Here is a 16889-nt window from a genome sequence, read left to right as displayed (position 1 = left end):
TATTCAATACTAAATCATATATTAATCTCTAGCTCATATTCTTATCAAAATAAAAAATTTAAAATATTTCTATTCCTAATTAAGTGACTAATTTACTTGAAACCTATTATTAGTAACATGAGTTGACTTTCCATGTTTGTTCCATTTTCTTTTCTTTTTTACTCATTTGTAGAGGAATAAAAAAATGCACCAAACCCTTTCCTCTTCTGTATAAATAAGAAATGTGCATTTAAGATAAAAAAAAAATGTTATGGAATCTAAATAGAACGAATGATTGTGGTAAGTATTTTTGTTTTGAAACAGTCGTTTAAATATAATTGATTTAAATGTCAACTAAAGAATTTTAAAAAGGAATTTGCCTTAACTTTATGACCGATTTACATCCTTTCCTTTCAAGACATTCAATTTCAATAAATTTGTTTCTAATTCTTTTATTAGTTTTAATTTCTCTTGTTTTAACCTAATTTGTTATGATAATTTTTAAAATATTTTTATTTTATTTTTAAGTTTCCTTTACATGTAGAAATAGATATATAGATAGATTCTAAAACATTTTCTAAAATTAAAAAGTTATTAAAAATATATTAATAATTTGTAATATAAAAATGTTTTGTATTATAAACTTAACTGAGTCATTACTCTCCGTTTAGATACAAGTAACATGATAATTAAAATTAAATGATTAATATCATAATACAAATTCAAATATAAGCTTAAAAAAAATTTAAAAATGAAAAGTGTTATTTGTATAATAATTTTTCAATAATTTTTACAACAACATATTTGTATCTATCTTTTTCCAACACACCATTTATTACATGTAATAATAATACAGAAAAATAAACACATAAATAATATTATATAAATTATTATACCAATTGTCATATATTTATCACAACTTTTTGAGTTTTGGATAGGCAATTTTATTAAATAAGTAGAAAAATAATTTTGTCACCCATAATGATTTTATCTAATTGAAATAAAATTATTTCTAATAAAAAATACATATGGTATAGACAATTTTTTTATATTTTAGAAAAGGTTGCTTTTTGTGTTATTATTATTATTACGATAAATAGTCATATTTATTCCTAAAAGTATGAGACACTCATAAATTGGTCTCTAAAAGATAAAAATATAAATTTAGTTCTTGAATATGTAAAAAATACAACAAATTAGTCTAGTAGACAATCTAATAACAAATTGACCCCTAAACTTTATAACTTAATGTCAAACTGGTATTCAAAAAATTCAACTTATTATCAAATTAGTTCATAAATATTATAACTTAATGATAAAATGATCTCATAAATTAATGATAGAATTAATTTATCGTACCTTTTACATATTTATAGACTAAAATTATATTTTTCATCTTGAATTAATTTATCATCACATCACACTTGAAAGTAGTGTTATGAAACCTAGTTTGACCGGTTTTATTATTGGATTAATTACGCAATTGACTCGAAATGATCTAACCAAATTTGACTGATTATGTCACTGAATCTCAATTGGATCGGTTTGACCCGACTGGTTTTACAAAAAAAATGGATCATCTCTATGACGCCGATTTAATGTCTCATTATTATCAATTGTTATTTTGAATTTTGAAGTATGAATGAATTTTTCTTAATAAAAAATTATATATTTATATATAATAAATACATATATAATTTGAAAATTTTAATATATATTAATCAAATTAAACCAATTAATAACCCACTAATTAAATCAATCAACTAGTGACCTACTATCTTGACGAAATCAATTACTAAACTGGATTTGATAATAGTACTTGAAAGTGCTTTCAACTTTGAAGGACACAATTATTATTATTAGTATTATTAGCAGGCTCGTTACAATTCTAAACAAATGATGCCAATGGAAGTTAATAAAGGACAAGAAATAAAAAACAAGTTTGTACTAACAAATGTGGCTGTAGTTTAGTGGTAAGAATTCCACGTTGTGGCCGTGGAGATCTGGGCTCGAATCCCAGCAGCCACACTTCAACTAGTTTTAAACCAAACGATTTTTTCTTACGCTTTTATTCATGCCCAATGGCGCTTCCAAATTTTCACCGGACAAGCAGAAAAGAGCTCTTCCCCAACGACAAAACCCTAAACCCTTCTCTCCTATGCAACGACCTTGACGTCAACCTTCACTCCTCGCACTCCTCCCTCTCCCTTAGGGTTCCGCTCCCCGTCGACCACTCCGTCCTCTCCGCCCTCGACACCTCCCAAACCCCGCCGCCGGATCCTCTCGTTTCGCAACCTGGTATTGCTTCTAATTATTCTTTTTAGGACAAAACTTAGATTCAAGGTGCTGTTTTTTCTGTTTTCCAATCAAAATTTAGGTTTTACGTCGGTAATTGAAGTTATAAGATTGCCTTGGTGATTAAGAGAGAAGCAGGGGAGAGAGAGGTGGTGGGTTCAAATCCTTCTCACTAACAAATTAACCACCAACATTGGGTGGACTTTTAGAAAAAAAAAGTTTGTACTAAAAAAATTTGCGGATAACCATTGACATTTTAATCTTCTGCTGTCAGTTGTTTCACATACCCAAGCCTTCCTTTAATATTACAAATATGTTATGCTTGTTCTTTACAGCTTTCATACAGGGCAAACTCGGGTAGTCCTGTCTATGACTGCAGTTGCTTCACTTTCTTCCCTGGTTCAAAAGCCTAGTTCAAAGGTACATTTTTTATTGGTTTTGTCTCTGGGGAACTGTTTTTGGCTTTCCTTAAGATACTGGGGACTTGTCCATTGTTGACTGCTGCTAATTAGGTACTTCCAGATAAAGGCCTGGAAGTTGGATTGTCTGGGTCTGCTGGCGAAGGGAAGCTTCCTACAACGTTGTCACCATCAATGTTGATTGTTGATTGGAGATGTATGGTCCCACTTATATTACAATCATCAGTGTTCTGCTGAGTTTTCTTTGTTAAAGTTTAATGTTTCAACTCTTTTCCAGGTGAGGTGGCCCGTAATACCCCATATGAAGTTAATATCACAATCCCAGTTGAGGGGTATGAGCCAGTTGAATTTGTGCTTACAAAGATATGTGGTGAATGATACCAACTCACCTAGAAAATTCAGATTCTACTATTATTCCTCTTGTTCTTTATATGTATTTAATTAATAGGAAGACTGAACAAGTATGGTGATTATGCCAATGGTATTATAACATTTTTCTTTTAACTACCATTTCTGTTGAATGAATGCCTAGCTCTGTTTATTTATTGTTGCAGACTATAAACAGGATCCAGGGGGAGGTCGTACAAGAGGATGGGCAATATTTGGAGTGCTGTCTTGCATGTATAGAAACTCTCTTATATTTAATTTGTATTTGATTATGCCAAGTAAAAGAATTACCTAGAGCTAGGGGCTGAATACTATATATAGTCATAAAATAAGACTTAAAACAATTTCTTGTTGTCATCATATACACATCTCAATGTTTTCTTATTTTTCCTATGCATGTTCAATATATGGGAACATGTTATTGGGCAGATTTTTTGTTTCTTCGACACTTTTTTGTTGTGGAGGGTTCATTTACAAGACAAAAGTGGAACGCCAGGTCAGGATTTTTCTCAGTCACTTGCAAGTTGCACGCATAAGATAGTCACTATGTCTGTTCTGTTATATCATATACATCTTAAATATCTGTATTTTTAACCTTTTACAGCGTGGAATTGATGCATTGCCTGGCATGACAATTCTTTCTGCGTGCTTAGAGACAGTGAGTTCCAAGCTCCTTACTAATTTTTATTGGAACTTTTGACTATTAATGGTTTAATTCTGAACCTCATAATAATATATAAGGTCTTTCTAATAGTCAACAAATTAGTCTTGATAGGTCTGAGCTTGATTTAACTAAATATTGGACATCACTTCTCTGTGGCTGAGTATACAAGCCAATCTTTATTAAAAAAAATATTAATTGGGCATCACTTTATTAAACATCTATACCATGAATTTGAGAAATTTTAAGCATATTCTTAACATGAGAAATTTTTTATTATAATTTTTATATTTATATTTATCCAACGGGCAAAGAGTTGGGGAGAAAATTGGATCAGACAAAAAAACTTGTGTAGAGAAATAAGAATATATGATAAGTGGAGCGTGAATATTGGTTTAGATTCTTAAATTAATTTTAATTTTTATATTTATATTTATTGGTCAAATTGAAAAGGCATATCAATAGAATAATACTCCCGTTTCTCTTCATTAATGGCAGAATTATGTTTAGTTAAATTTAGATTTATGTTTTGAAAATATTTAAATATGCAGAAGTGCAGTATTGCATGCATCACCAACGGCATTAAATATAAATAAAGAGTAATGCTAAAACCATAAGCTTTCACCACATTTTATTATTGGGTAAATTTCTTCTGGGCCACACTGTAAAACTTAGATTTACTGTTTTTAGTAGGACCCACATAAAATTCACCAAATTATAGAGAATGTGTAGTAAAGAGTGTGTTGTCAGCATTGCTATTGATATAATTTTAGATGCATCATGGGTTTGTTATTTTGTTCCTAAATTTTGTGCTCTCCTTTTTCCTTTTATCAAAATATTAAAAAAAATGAAATTTCTTGGGACTTTGCACAGAAAAATCAATATTGCTGTTTGTAAGTTTGTTTAGTAGGATTGCCTACACTTCATTTGCGCACTTCCGCGTTCTTTTATTTTATTTTATTTTATTATTTTTGAAAAATTAGTTATTTTGAATTTGATCCATTTTTCATCCACATTCAACCCATATCTTTGCAATATATTTGCAACCATCTTCAGTAACAAATCACGTATCCATCATTTATCCACGTACTGATAACTTTCGGTGATGGATAGTCTATAAATAGGATCGGGTGCTCTTAATTTTGTATCACCAAACCTACTTTTCTATTAAAAAAAAAAATACACCTTCTATTCCGAGTGAGTAAGGGTCTGGAAGAACAAAACTGTCTTTCAGGTTCGTGTGTACCCCGTTTTGCGTTCAATTTGCAATAGCTGGAGGTACGCTCGTAATATTTTTAATTTCCGCTGTTTGATCTGAATATGTTGTTTAAATTGATTTGCATGTTTAGATCAGTATATGTATATTTTTACATTTAGTATCAAAGCCTATTTGTACCTCTGTCTTGCTTATTGGGTCGTTCCTATTATGCAGAGTTTATTTTCTGAGTACATGGGTGTTATGTTTTAAGCCTCCTTAATTCAAAATAACATCAAAATTAGAAATGATATGAGTTTTCTAATTTTTCTATGATTTAAAACGTATTTTTGGGTGTCTAAAATACATATAATGATATGGTTTTTTCGAAATTAAGGTAATAATTTTTTATTTTTTTTTACCCATTGCTGGAGGTTGAAGACGAAGTTTTGCGGGTTTTGTTTACTGTCTTGGAATTGTTAATCTACATTTTAAACTAACAACATTAAACAAAGCACGACTTGGTCCAGTGGTAGATGTGATATATATTAGTTTTGTCGTTAAGCTACTACAATTTAATTGTTTATTAGTTGCAGTTCATGTGTATTTATAACTTCTGAAGGATAAATCATTTATGCACAAACTGTTTAAAATTGTGTGTCTCTTAAGTTATGCTGAACATGCAATATTATGTTAAATACTGGTATGCATTGGATTTAATCCTTTAAAGTTTATTACATGTTGAATAAATATACGTGTAATGTTATTTTGAATTGGTATACATGTAATTTTTATGATTCAATATTGAGCACATTTGCATTATTAAGTATGTTTATGCAAGGATTATTTTTTAATGTTAAGTGATTAATATAATTTTATTAAATTAGAGAATAGTCACAACATCTTTAATTGAGTAAAATTATATGCTAAATTTATAATCACATTAGAAATATTAATTGTGATTAATCATATGTAATGTGATGAAATCTACCCACAGGAATTTTGTTATATTTGTATGATTAATTAGGATAAAATATTAAATTATATTTCTTAATTTACCCACAGGAATTAAGGAAAAGAGCATGATTTAATAATTTTATCATAAAGTTGCATGATGAATCTAATTGAGTAGGACTTTAGCCCACAAGCAAGTTTTGTGTCACTAGATTCATATATTGAGACATGATTTGCATTGGCAAAACATGACATTTGTTTAGTCTCAAATTTTCTTAATGAGCATGTGTGTTTATTTGCAGTTTCACAATCTATGAATATTTCTTGTGACCTTCCCATTTTGAAAGGTGATAATTATAAGGTTTGGAAGGAAAGAGTTCTCCTTCATTTGGGTTGGATGGAAATTGATTATGCTATAAGGAAGGATGAACCATCGGTTATTAATGAAACTAGTGAACCTGATGTTGTTGATCTTTATGAAAAGTGGGAGAGATCTAATCGTCTCTCCGTTATGTTCATAAAAACCAACATATCAGCTAGTATCCGGGGTTCAGTTGACTAGCATGATAAGGTCAGAAATCTGTTGAAAGCCATTGATGAACAGTTTACGACCTCTGAGAAGTCGCTTGTTAGCACACTCATTATGCAATTCTCTTCCATTAAGCTTACTGGAACGAGAGGTGTGCGTGAACATATCATGCGCTTAAGGGACATAGTGGCTCAGTTGAAAACCCTGAAAGTTATCATGTCTGAATCCTTCCAGGTACATTTCATTTTGTGCACCCTACCTCAATAATATACATCCTTCAAAATCTCCTACAACATACATAAGGATAAATGGTCTATTAATGAATTGATGATCATGTGTGTTCAAGAAGAGGAGATATTGATAATGGAAGAGGGTGAGAAGGTAAATTTGACTACTTCTATTTCTGGAAAGGATAGGAAGAAGTCTGTAGGCACCAATAAAGGAAATATTCTGACTCAACCAACAATTAAAAAGGAGTCAAAGTGTTTCTTCTGTAAAAAGAAAGGACACATGAAGAAGGACTGCCCCAAATTTAAAAGTTGGTTTGAGAAGAAAGGTACACCATTCACTTTCGTTTGTTATGAATCTAATATGATTAATGTGAATCATAATACATGGTGGATTGACTCTGGTTCTACAATCCATGTTTCTAATGCCTTGCATAGTATGGAAAGCCTAAGGAAGCCAGTGGGAAGTGAGCAGTGCATCTACTCAGGGAGTAGGATGAATTCGCATGTAGAGGCCATTGGAACGTGCGTCTTAGTTTTAAGTAGTGGCTTTAAATTACATTTGGAGAAAGCTTTTTATGTTTCTAGTTTCTGTAAAAACTTAATTTCTGTTTCTAAACTTGCACCTTTGGGATTTTATTTTAATTTTACAGACTTTGGTTTTAATTTACTAAATAAATTTGAAATTATTGGTTGTGGTCAATTGGTTGATGGTCTTTATTCGATTGAATTGAAAAATGACGCTACTTCTATGCATGTTTCTGTTGGGTTAAAACGATGTATTGTGAATGAAAAATCCTCTATGTTGTGGCACCAGAGATTAGGACATATCTCTATTGAAAGAATCAAGCGATTAGTAAATGAAGGAGTACTTAGTATTTTGGATTTCGCTGATTTTGAGACTTGTGTAGATTGCATTAAGGGTAAGTAAACTAACAAGTCTAAAAAGGGTGCAAAGAGGAGTTCTAATTTATTAGAAATCATACATACAGACATATGTTGTCCAGACATGGATGCAAATAGTCCGAAATACTTCATAACCTTTATAGATGATTATTCACGATATATGTATCTCTACTTACTTCATTCTAAGAATGAAGCTTTAGATGCCTTTAAAGTTTTTAAGGCTGAAGTTGAGAAACAATGTGGAAAACAAATTAAGATCGTGAGATCAGATAGAGGTGGGGAGTACTATGGTAGATACGCAGAGGATGGATAAGCACCAGGTTCATTTGCAAAATTTCTTCAAGAACATGGGATTGTTGCCCAATACACCATGTCTGGTTCTCCGGATCAGAATGGTGTGGCAGAACGAAGAAATCGAACCTTATTAGACGTGAGAAGCATGAGGAGTAATGTAAAGCTTCCTTAATTTTTGTGGATTGATGCTCTTAAGACGGCTGCGTATATATTAAATCGAGTTCCAACCAAGGCTGTCTCAAAGATACCTTTTGAGTTATTCAAGGGTTGGAAACCAAGTTTGCGACATATACGCGTTTGGGGATGCCCGTCTGAAGTAAGAATTTATAATCCACAAGAGAAGAAACTAGACCCTAAGACTATTACTGGGTATTTCATTGGATATGCTGAAAGGTCTAAAGGGTATAGGTTCTATTGGCCATCCCACAACACTAGGATTGTGGAATCAAGGAATGCAAAGTTTCTTGAAAATGACTTGATCAGTGGGAGTGATCAATTTCAGAACATTTCTTCTGAAAGAGATCACTATGAAGCTGAACCTTCTGGGACAAGTAATAGGTTGGTAGTTATTTCCACCCCTCAAGTTAAAATGGGTGTTAGACAACCAGTGATTGAAGTTTCACAAGTTGTTGAAAGTGATCATGTAGATCAAGTTGTTTGTGAGGAACAACATGATGATATTGAACAAACTGGTGAAGAACCAGTTGAACAAGTTCCTTAGCAAGATGACCAAACAACATTAAGAAGATCTACTAGAGTAAAAAAGACAGCAATTCCTAGTGATTATGTAGTGTACTTACAAGAATCAGACTACAACATTGGAGCCGAAAATGATCCTGAGACGTTTTCACAAGCCATGAGTTCTAAGGAATCAAATTTGTGGTATAATGCTATGAGGGATGAGATGGATTCTATGGCATCTAACCAAGTTTGGGATCTCGTTGAGTTGCCTGTTGGTGTAAAAGCCATCGGATGTAGATGGGTCTTTAAAACAAAGAAAGACTCAGAAGGCAACATTGAGAGACATAAGGCAAGACTTGTTGCTAAAGGATTCACTCAAAGAGAAGGAATCGATTATAGAGAGACCTTTTCCCCTGTATCTAAGAAAGACTCTCTTTGAGTAATTTTGGCATTAGTAGCTCATTTTGATCTTGAGTTGCATCAAATGGATGTGAAAACGGTGTTCCTGAATGGTGATCTAGAAGAAGAGATTTACATGAAACAACCTGAGGGATTCTTATCTAGTGTTGGTGAGCACTTAGTCTGCAAGCTTAATAAGTCCATCTATGGATTGAAACAAGCTTCCCGCCAATGGTATTTAAAATTTCATGAGGTCATTTCTTCATTTAGCTTTGAAGAGAATGTCATGGATCACTGTATATACCAGAAGGTCAGTGGGAGTAAGATTTGTTTCCTTGTATTATACGTAGATGATATTCTGCTTGCGACTATTGATAAGGGTATGCTATATGAGGTGAAACAATTTCTCTCAAAGAACTTTGATATGAAGGATATGAGAGAGACATCTTATGTCATAGGCATAAAGATCCATAGAGAAAGATCTCGAGGCATTTTAGGCTTGTCTTAAGAAACCTATATCAACAAAGTTTAGAGAGATTTAATATGAAAGATTGTTCACCAAGTATAACTCCCATTGTGAAGGGTGACAAACTTGCTTTGAGTCAATGCCCCAAAAATGATTTTGAGCGGGAACACATGAAAAATATTCCATATGCTTCAGCAGTTGGAAGCCTTATGTATGCTCAGGTTTGCACTAGACCTGATATTGCATTCGCTGTTGGAGTCTTGGGAAGATATCAAAGTAATCCAGGTATTGACCACTAGAAAGCTGCAAAGAAAGTGATGAGATATCTTCAAGGAACAAAAGATTACATGCTCATGTACAGAAAAACTGATTGTCTGGAAGTGATTGGCTACTCCGACTCAGACTTTGTTGGTTGCGTTGATTCACGAAGATCAACATCTGGTTATATTTTTATGTTAGCCAGTGGAGGTGTATCTTGGAGAAGTGTCAAACAAACCTTGACTGCTACTTCCACTATGGAGGTTGAGTTCGTTTCTTGTTTTGAGGCTACCTCGCATGGTGTATGGTTGAAGAGTTTCATGTCTGGCCTGAGAGTTGTGGACTCTATTTCTAGGCCATTAAAGTTGTATTGTGACAACTTTGCTGCTATGTTTATGGCTAAAAACAACAAAAGTCGAAGTCGAAGTAAGCACATTGACATCAAGTACTTAGCCATAAGAGAATGTGTTAAAAAAAAGAAAGTGGTCATTGAACACGTCAACACTGAGTTAATGATTGTTGATCCTTTAACTAAAGGCATGCCACCAAAGAATTTTAAGGATCATGTAGTACGAATGAGACTTGGTTCCATGATGTAATTTCATTGTACGTACATTTGTTATTTTCAATGAAACTCTTATTCAGTTAGATATTTTCTCATATGATTTTGTGCACATATTTATTTATTTCGAGAAAAATCATTCGGTTTAGATATAGAATAAACATATGGTTTATTCATTAAGTATCTCACGTTCTGATAACAAGTTGAGAGCTCTGTGGTGGACAGACTCTATAAATAGGATGAGGTGCTCTCAGTTTTGTATTACCAAACCCACTTCTCTATTCAGAAAAAAAATACACCATCTATTCAGAGTGAGTAAGGGTCTGGAAGAACAAAATTGTCTTTCAGGTTCGTGTGTGTCCCGCTTCGCGTTCAATTTGCAATGGCTGGAGGTACGCTCGTAATATTTTTAATTTCCGCTGTTTGATCTGAATATGCTATTTAAATTGATTTGCATGTTTAGATTAGTATATGTATATTTTTACATATCTAACATTTGTTGAGTGTGTCATGAAAATAGGTTAGTGGAGTTGAACAAGGCTACTCACGGCCAGAAGACATCAATAGTGCATTTGGCAGTTAAACCTCTATGGGAACGTCCTCCTGGTCCTTCTCAAGGTGCTGCCTAGTGAGAAGATTTTTTTTTAATCCATTTGAATCGAATTCAAGGATTTATAATAATTCATGCCCGATACTTAATTAATTGAATTAGATATTTTGCTTAGTGGGATCATGTTTGATTGTGGTTAATGATTTTTGTTGATGTGTTAATCATGTTGCTCAAAGAAAAAGAAATGTGTTGCTTCAAATTAGTAGCAATGTTGATTTATCATCCAAATGTGCTTGATTATTGAACTTTGGATGTGGCTTTCAAGGCCGTAAGATTCAGAGATTCTTTCCTCAAGGTTCTGATGCTTTACCATCTAACTATGGTCTTTCAAGTCTTACTGTTATTAACATGAAATGATTTTATCAAGTGTATTGTACATGCCATATAGTGTGGTACATCATATAGTTCAAATCTTACTTTTTCAGTTGAGACAATACCCTTCTTCATTTTAGCACGAGTTAGCACCCCCAGTGAGCAAGTCAACCTTACTTAACTGATGGGAAAGTTGGGTTATAAAACAAACTTTCTAGGTATCTTGGAGTTATTTTTACCTGATTTGCCTAACTCATAGTTAGGTTCGATCAATTTGAATTGAATGAGATTAGCTCACATGTTCATATATATTGTAAATTTTTAAGTATTTTTCTAATTTTTACATTGTCACACATCAACTAGCCTTTTCTGTTCATTTTGAATCACAAAACTCAGACAGAACTCTTAGTACATCCTTGATTTGCCCTTATCACATTGTCATTGACCTGGTGACCAGTGTTGTTGAAGGTTTTGAAGTAAATAAGTATTCCCATCTTATTTGATAGGTAGAGTGGGGTAGTTGCCAAATATATCGTGTGGGGTTATGAATTTCTTTTTTTAGTAAGTATCATTGAATATTACTTACTAAGAAATTACTTACTAGAAGTTGAAATCTGATAAACTATATTATTGAATTGTATGTAAAACGAAAAAAATGAATATGTATATGATTTCTTTATATAAATTTTATTTTTATTTTGTTGATAAAAATATATTTTAAGATATTTTTAGTTTTTAGTTTTTTAATTAACTTTAAATTCCTGTAATTTTTATTTATATATCAATTATTTCAATTTTATTTTAAGTTCCATTTTTTTACATTGTGCATTCTAATATTAATCTTGTATTTATCTTAATATTATATATATATATATATATAGGTGTTGTTGGTAATAATATTTTCACAAATAAAATTATTCACACCCACAAAGGATCGTGAGAATGCAATAAAGATTACACTGTAAGAAAAATAATAACAAATACAAAAATTTAACATAGTAGTTCAACATCTTTTGCCTACGTTCACGTCTCGAAAATATTTTATTATCACAAAAATGATTATAAGATTGTAACACTCCAAATAGTGTATTTTCCTACAAATTTGATTATCTCAATCAATGGTTATAAGAAATGATCACACTTTCACACAAAAACATTTTTCTCTTAATAAAGTGACTTTGTTTCACAATCTCTTTTTTTACACACTCTTTCTTTATGTGTTGTTTTTCCACTGATCCTCTTATCTATTTATAGTGAATATTGTTACCAACTATAATAGATAAGTTCTCTAGAAAATTAAAATAAAATTAACTTTTAACACATCAATTCAAATAAATTTTATCTAGTAAAATATAATATTTCACTTTACATTTAAGTCACTTGATCCTTAGTGATAAAAAAATTTAATTCTCATTATACATTGCATCTTATCTTTTAGCTTTTGGCTTAAAACTTTATCCTTGTGTATCTTTCTCACATTGTAAGAAGGAAAAGTTAAAGGTACACCCTAATTTTTTAGTGTACAGGTAGAAAGGAGCAAGAGATGGAAAGAAAAAAAATAAAGAAAAAGGGAGAAATCAAGAAATATAATATATAATATAATAAAAAATTCAGATGGAAATAAGAATATAAAAAATTGAGTGTAGTAATATGATAACTCCGATAAGAAAAAAAACATGAAATAAACTAATGAGAAAGTAAAATGAGTTGGTGAGTCAACTTTTAACCTTTATATAAGTATATGGACTTCCTCTAATAAGATGCAGATCTTAGTAAAATGAGTACTTTCTAATTAAAAAAAAAGTTAATTTAAAAAAATGTAATAAGGTTTGATGTTAGTTGTCTAATGTAAAATATTGAGTATATGAAATAAAAAAGAAATGCTTAATTGAAATTTTGGTAAATACCGATATAGAAAACCTTAAATCATCTTTTCTGTTATATAGTTTAAGACTCAATATGTTTTTATGGTTACTAATTAATATGTTTTTATGGTTAATAATTATTGTTGACTTTTAAGTATTTTGAGTTATAAAATAATATTGTATTTTATGAATTGTGAGTTGTTAAATAGGTGATGAGTTTTTTTATTTTATTATCATTATGAATGAGTTACTTAAATTGATTATATGTTTATGGTTTGTTTTTCTTTTCTATTCAAAGAATAATTACAAAACTGATTTTTAAAAATATTGCTTATTTGAGTTTGAGGATTTTTTTTATAGATATAAAGATGTGAATTTTTTGAGTGGTCCTTATGACTAACTCAATCCAATCCAGTTATTGGATTGAATTAAAATAAATAAATTCAATTCAATTAAATTTAATTTAATTTAATTAAAAAATAAATAAATCTTGATTCAATTTGAGTCGCTTATACCCCTATTGAAAACTGAACGATAGGATTGATTCTATGCCAAGTTAAGTTCAAGTAATTATTAAGCATGTCAACTGCAAGGGAAAAAAAATATCTTATTTACTTTTTACAATACTGCATTAATCTAATACGAACGTGTATACGCATCTAGCAGCACGTAATGATCCCCCAAGTTTCCATACACTGACCTATTTTCTATATGAGGAGTATTACGCACATACTTTCCAATATATTTTTATAGATATATTTTTTTAATGAATTAAAATTTATTAAAAATTATAAAAAAGAATAATTAAATATGATATGAGACTCATAAAATTATTTTTAATTAATAAGAGTGTGTTAAAAACATATAATAAATTATGCTCTTATCATTCTTTTTATTTTAATATTTTATTTACTTAGATAAGCGGCCAAACTATTAATTTTCAACGCCTTAACTCCACCCTAGCTAATAGCCACATGCCATACTCTGCATACCCTCAGATTGAAGTTATAACTTTTAATATTATAAATTTTGACAATAGTTTGGATTTGAAAATTGGTCAGCTCTCAACTTTTTCTTTCGTTCCTTCCTCCCAGTTCTTTCTTTGTAATGCAATAGTTTTCTGCCATGTTCTTCCCTATAAATTAATACCATTCCCCACTACAGTACTCATGCAACCAAGTTTGGAAACTTCTCTTCAACCTTATTTTTTGTACTTTGAAGTGATACTGAAAGAAGCAACCATAATGGTCAATTCCATGAGCTTTCTCCTGCTTCTTTCTTTACTAGCCTTTGCTCCCTTGTGCCTCTGTAACCTCAACCCTCAGTTTTATGACAATTCATGCCCTCAAGCTCAGCAAATTGCCAAGTCCATTCTTACCTCGTATTTTGTAATTCAACCCGGATATGCGGCTCAAATTCTCAGGCTTCATTTCCATGATTGTTTTGTCATGGTCTCTCCCTATGACTTGCCAATAGAATTAGTGGTTTATTGCACAACAACATCACATTATTAACATTGTAGTATCATAAATAATTATATGATGTTAGTACTTAGTTTTATTGGTAACATAGTTGTATTATCATGTGATTGATCGATGTTAATACTTAGTACTTAGTCTTATTGGTAAACATATAATAGTTAATTATGTTATATCCAGTAGTTGTTTATTCAAATGCTTAATTCCAAGTTGATGTTGTAGGGATGTGATGGTTCATTGTTGTTAGATAGCAGTGAAAGCATCGTCAGTGAGAAGGAATCAGATCCCAACCGTGATTCAGCTAGAGGATTTATAGTCATTGATGCAATTAAACTGGCGATAGAGAGAGCATGCCCTTCTACAGTGTCTTGTGCTGACATCTTGACTATAGCTGCAAGAGATTCAGTTGTTCTTGTAAGTATCTTATTATGAGAGATTCAGTTAATTGGTTTGAAAAAATGTTTTATATTTTTTTTTTAATTACAAAAATACTATAAAAGTTTGTGCATCAAATAGTAAAATAAGTTTAATTTTTTTTTCCAGTTTTCCATACAAACATAAAATAAAGTAAAACGAAATGATATTTTTGTAATTAAAAGTGGAAATAAAAAATAAAAAGACAGAAAATGTTTTTTCAAATTAAACTGTTTCTAATTAACCTTTCATTATCAAGACTTTGTCATTTTTATCAAGCCTGAATCACTATATATCTCTTTTATGTATAGACTGGTGGACCAAGCTGGGAAGTACCCTTAGGCAGAAGGGACTCTCGAGATGCAAGCATAAGTGGCTCCAACAACAACATTCCAGCCCCAAATAGCATATTTCCGACCCTCCAAACAAAATTCGAGCAACAGGGGCTTAACCTTACTGATCTAGTTACTCTATCGGGTATTCTCCTAAAATTTGTCTGTTTCAAATTCTTTTTAGATAAATTTTTCTAAAAATACATATAAAAGAAAAAGAATGAGAAACAAATAAAAGAAAAAGTTCTCCCTAAGTTATAATTAACTCATGCAAAATCTAACTTCTAGAAGTTTTTTTTGTTTATTTATCCAAAAGTTGATTTTTAACCTTTAACATAAGCTAAAAAAAAAATTATCTCAAATTTTGTATTTTCTTTTTCTATAGGTGTTTCGTGAAAAGTTTACTCTAGTATGCCTCCTAGTTTTAGTGTTCAGATTGGTTTGTGGTGAATTTTGATTAGCATAATCCAATTACATACTAATATTATCCTCATGTTGCATGTCATGCATAAACTTGAGTCAAAGTTATTTCAATGTCATTTTCTAAACAATTTTGGTACAAATGTTACATATAGGGGCCCATACTCTAGGAGTCGCCAGGTGCACCAACTTCAGGCAAAGACTCTACAACCAAAGTGGAAATGGCCAGCCAGATCCCACTCTTGACCAAAACTATGCTGCTTTTTTGCGTGTTACGTGTCCAAGGACGACTTTGGGTGACCAGAATCCGTTCTTCCTAGACTACGCCACACCACTTAAATTTGACAACAGCTACTTCAAGAACCTGATGGAAAACAAGGGTCTCTTAAATTCTGATCAAATTCTCTTCACAATGAACCAAGAATCAGCTGAGTTAGTGAGGTTGTATGCTGAAAGAAACGACCTTTTCTTTGAACAATTCTCCAAGTCCATGATCAAGATGGGAAACATTTCTCCTTTGACGAATTCAAGTGGAGAGATCAGACAGAACTGCCGGAGGGTTAACGCTTGAACAAGCAACATCGATCATTCGCATATATAATTAATATATTGTACAATAAATGATGTGATCACATCATAGAATAAACAATCTATGTTTCTTATGTTTACCCTCAAGCCATTGCCACTGCATGCATTGAAGGAGTTTAGGCTTTTGATAGCACTTTTTTTCTAGCGTGTTTCAGGAGGTTTTGTCTATTTTCTTATATTCATAACGTCTCATGCATAATAAATGCAGTATAAGAAAAGAATTAAGTCTTACAATATGTGTCAGTTTAACTTTTCGACCTAATATTAATTTTTATTTATATTTCTAGTAATATTAATATTAGCCAACAAAAATTATATATAAAATTCATCATAATAATAATATTTAACTTTATAAAATTGTTACACCCTTTCATTTATTTATCAATTGTATTTGGTATGTGTAAAAAAAACTTAAGACAAAACCTATTATGGAACCAATGGAATAGATAAATAAATAGATACATGGGAGAGATCAAATTATATTAATATAACTTTAATAATTATTACATTATTTTTATAACTTGATATATAATATAATTTTTATTAGTCCAAACGTTAAATTATATCTACATATTGTCTGTGTCAAATTTTGTTAAAATTAAATAATAACAAAAAACAATCAAATGACTCATATGTTAATATATTTTGAAATGTTTAT

The 16889-nt window shown here is 31.1% G+C and overlaps 1 protein-coding gene, 1 non-coding gene and 1 pseudogene across 2 annotated transcripts; all 3 read left to right on the top strand.

Moving 5' to 3' along the window:
• Positions 1 to 1935: 1935 nt before the first annotated feature.
• TRNAH-GUG lies at positions 1936 to 2007 on the top strand. The gene has a single exon. It is a non-coding gene; the product is annotated as a tRNA-His (tRNA).
• An 8-nt stretch (positions 2008 to 2015) lies between these two features.
• Positions 2016 to 11246, top strand: LOC114389685 (annotated as a pseudogene).
• Positions 11247 to 14097: 2851 nt separating this feature from the next.
• LOC114389061 (peroxidase 72-like) lies at positions 14098 to 16442 on the top strand. The gene is made up of 4 exons (XM_028349654.1): positions 14098 to 14450; positions 14700 to 14891; positions 15203 to 15368; positions 15799 to 16442. Exons 1-4 carry the CDS (start codon positions 14169 to 14171, stop codon positions 16212 to 16214), a joined length of 1056 nt encoding a protein of 351 aa, XP_028205455.1. The 5' UTR covers positions 14098 to 14168; the 3' UTR covers positions 16215 to 16442.
• Positions 16443 to 16889: the final 447 nt, after the last annotated feature.

This window comes from Glycine soja, chromosome 16 (assembly GCF_004193775.1).
Source record: "Glycine soja cultivar W05 chromosome 16, ASM419377v2, whole genome shotgun sequence".
Lineage (NCBI taxonomy): Eukaryota > Viridiplantae > Streptophyta > Magnoliopsida > Fabales > Fabaceae > Glycine > Glycine soja.
Note: the sequence above shows the minus strand (reverse complement) of the source record. Positions and strands in the feature narration are given on the sequence as shown.

What these genes read in the sequence shown, in the direction of transcription:
- LOC114389061 (XM_028349654.1), top strand. Translation starts at nt 14,169, where the DNA reads ATGCAACCAAGTTTGGAAACTTCTCTTCAACCTTATTTTTTGTACTTT. An exon ending in TCCATGATTGTTTTGTCATG is followed by an intron (nt 14,451 to 14,699) that starts GTCTCTCCCTAT and finishes TTGATGTTGTAG; the next exon opens with GGATGTGATGGTTCATTGTT. An exon ending in CAAGAGATTCAGTTGTTCTT is followed by an intron (nt 14,892 to 15,202) that starts GTAAGTATCTTA and finishes TTTTATGTATAG; the next exon opens with ACTGGTGGACCAAGCTGGGA.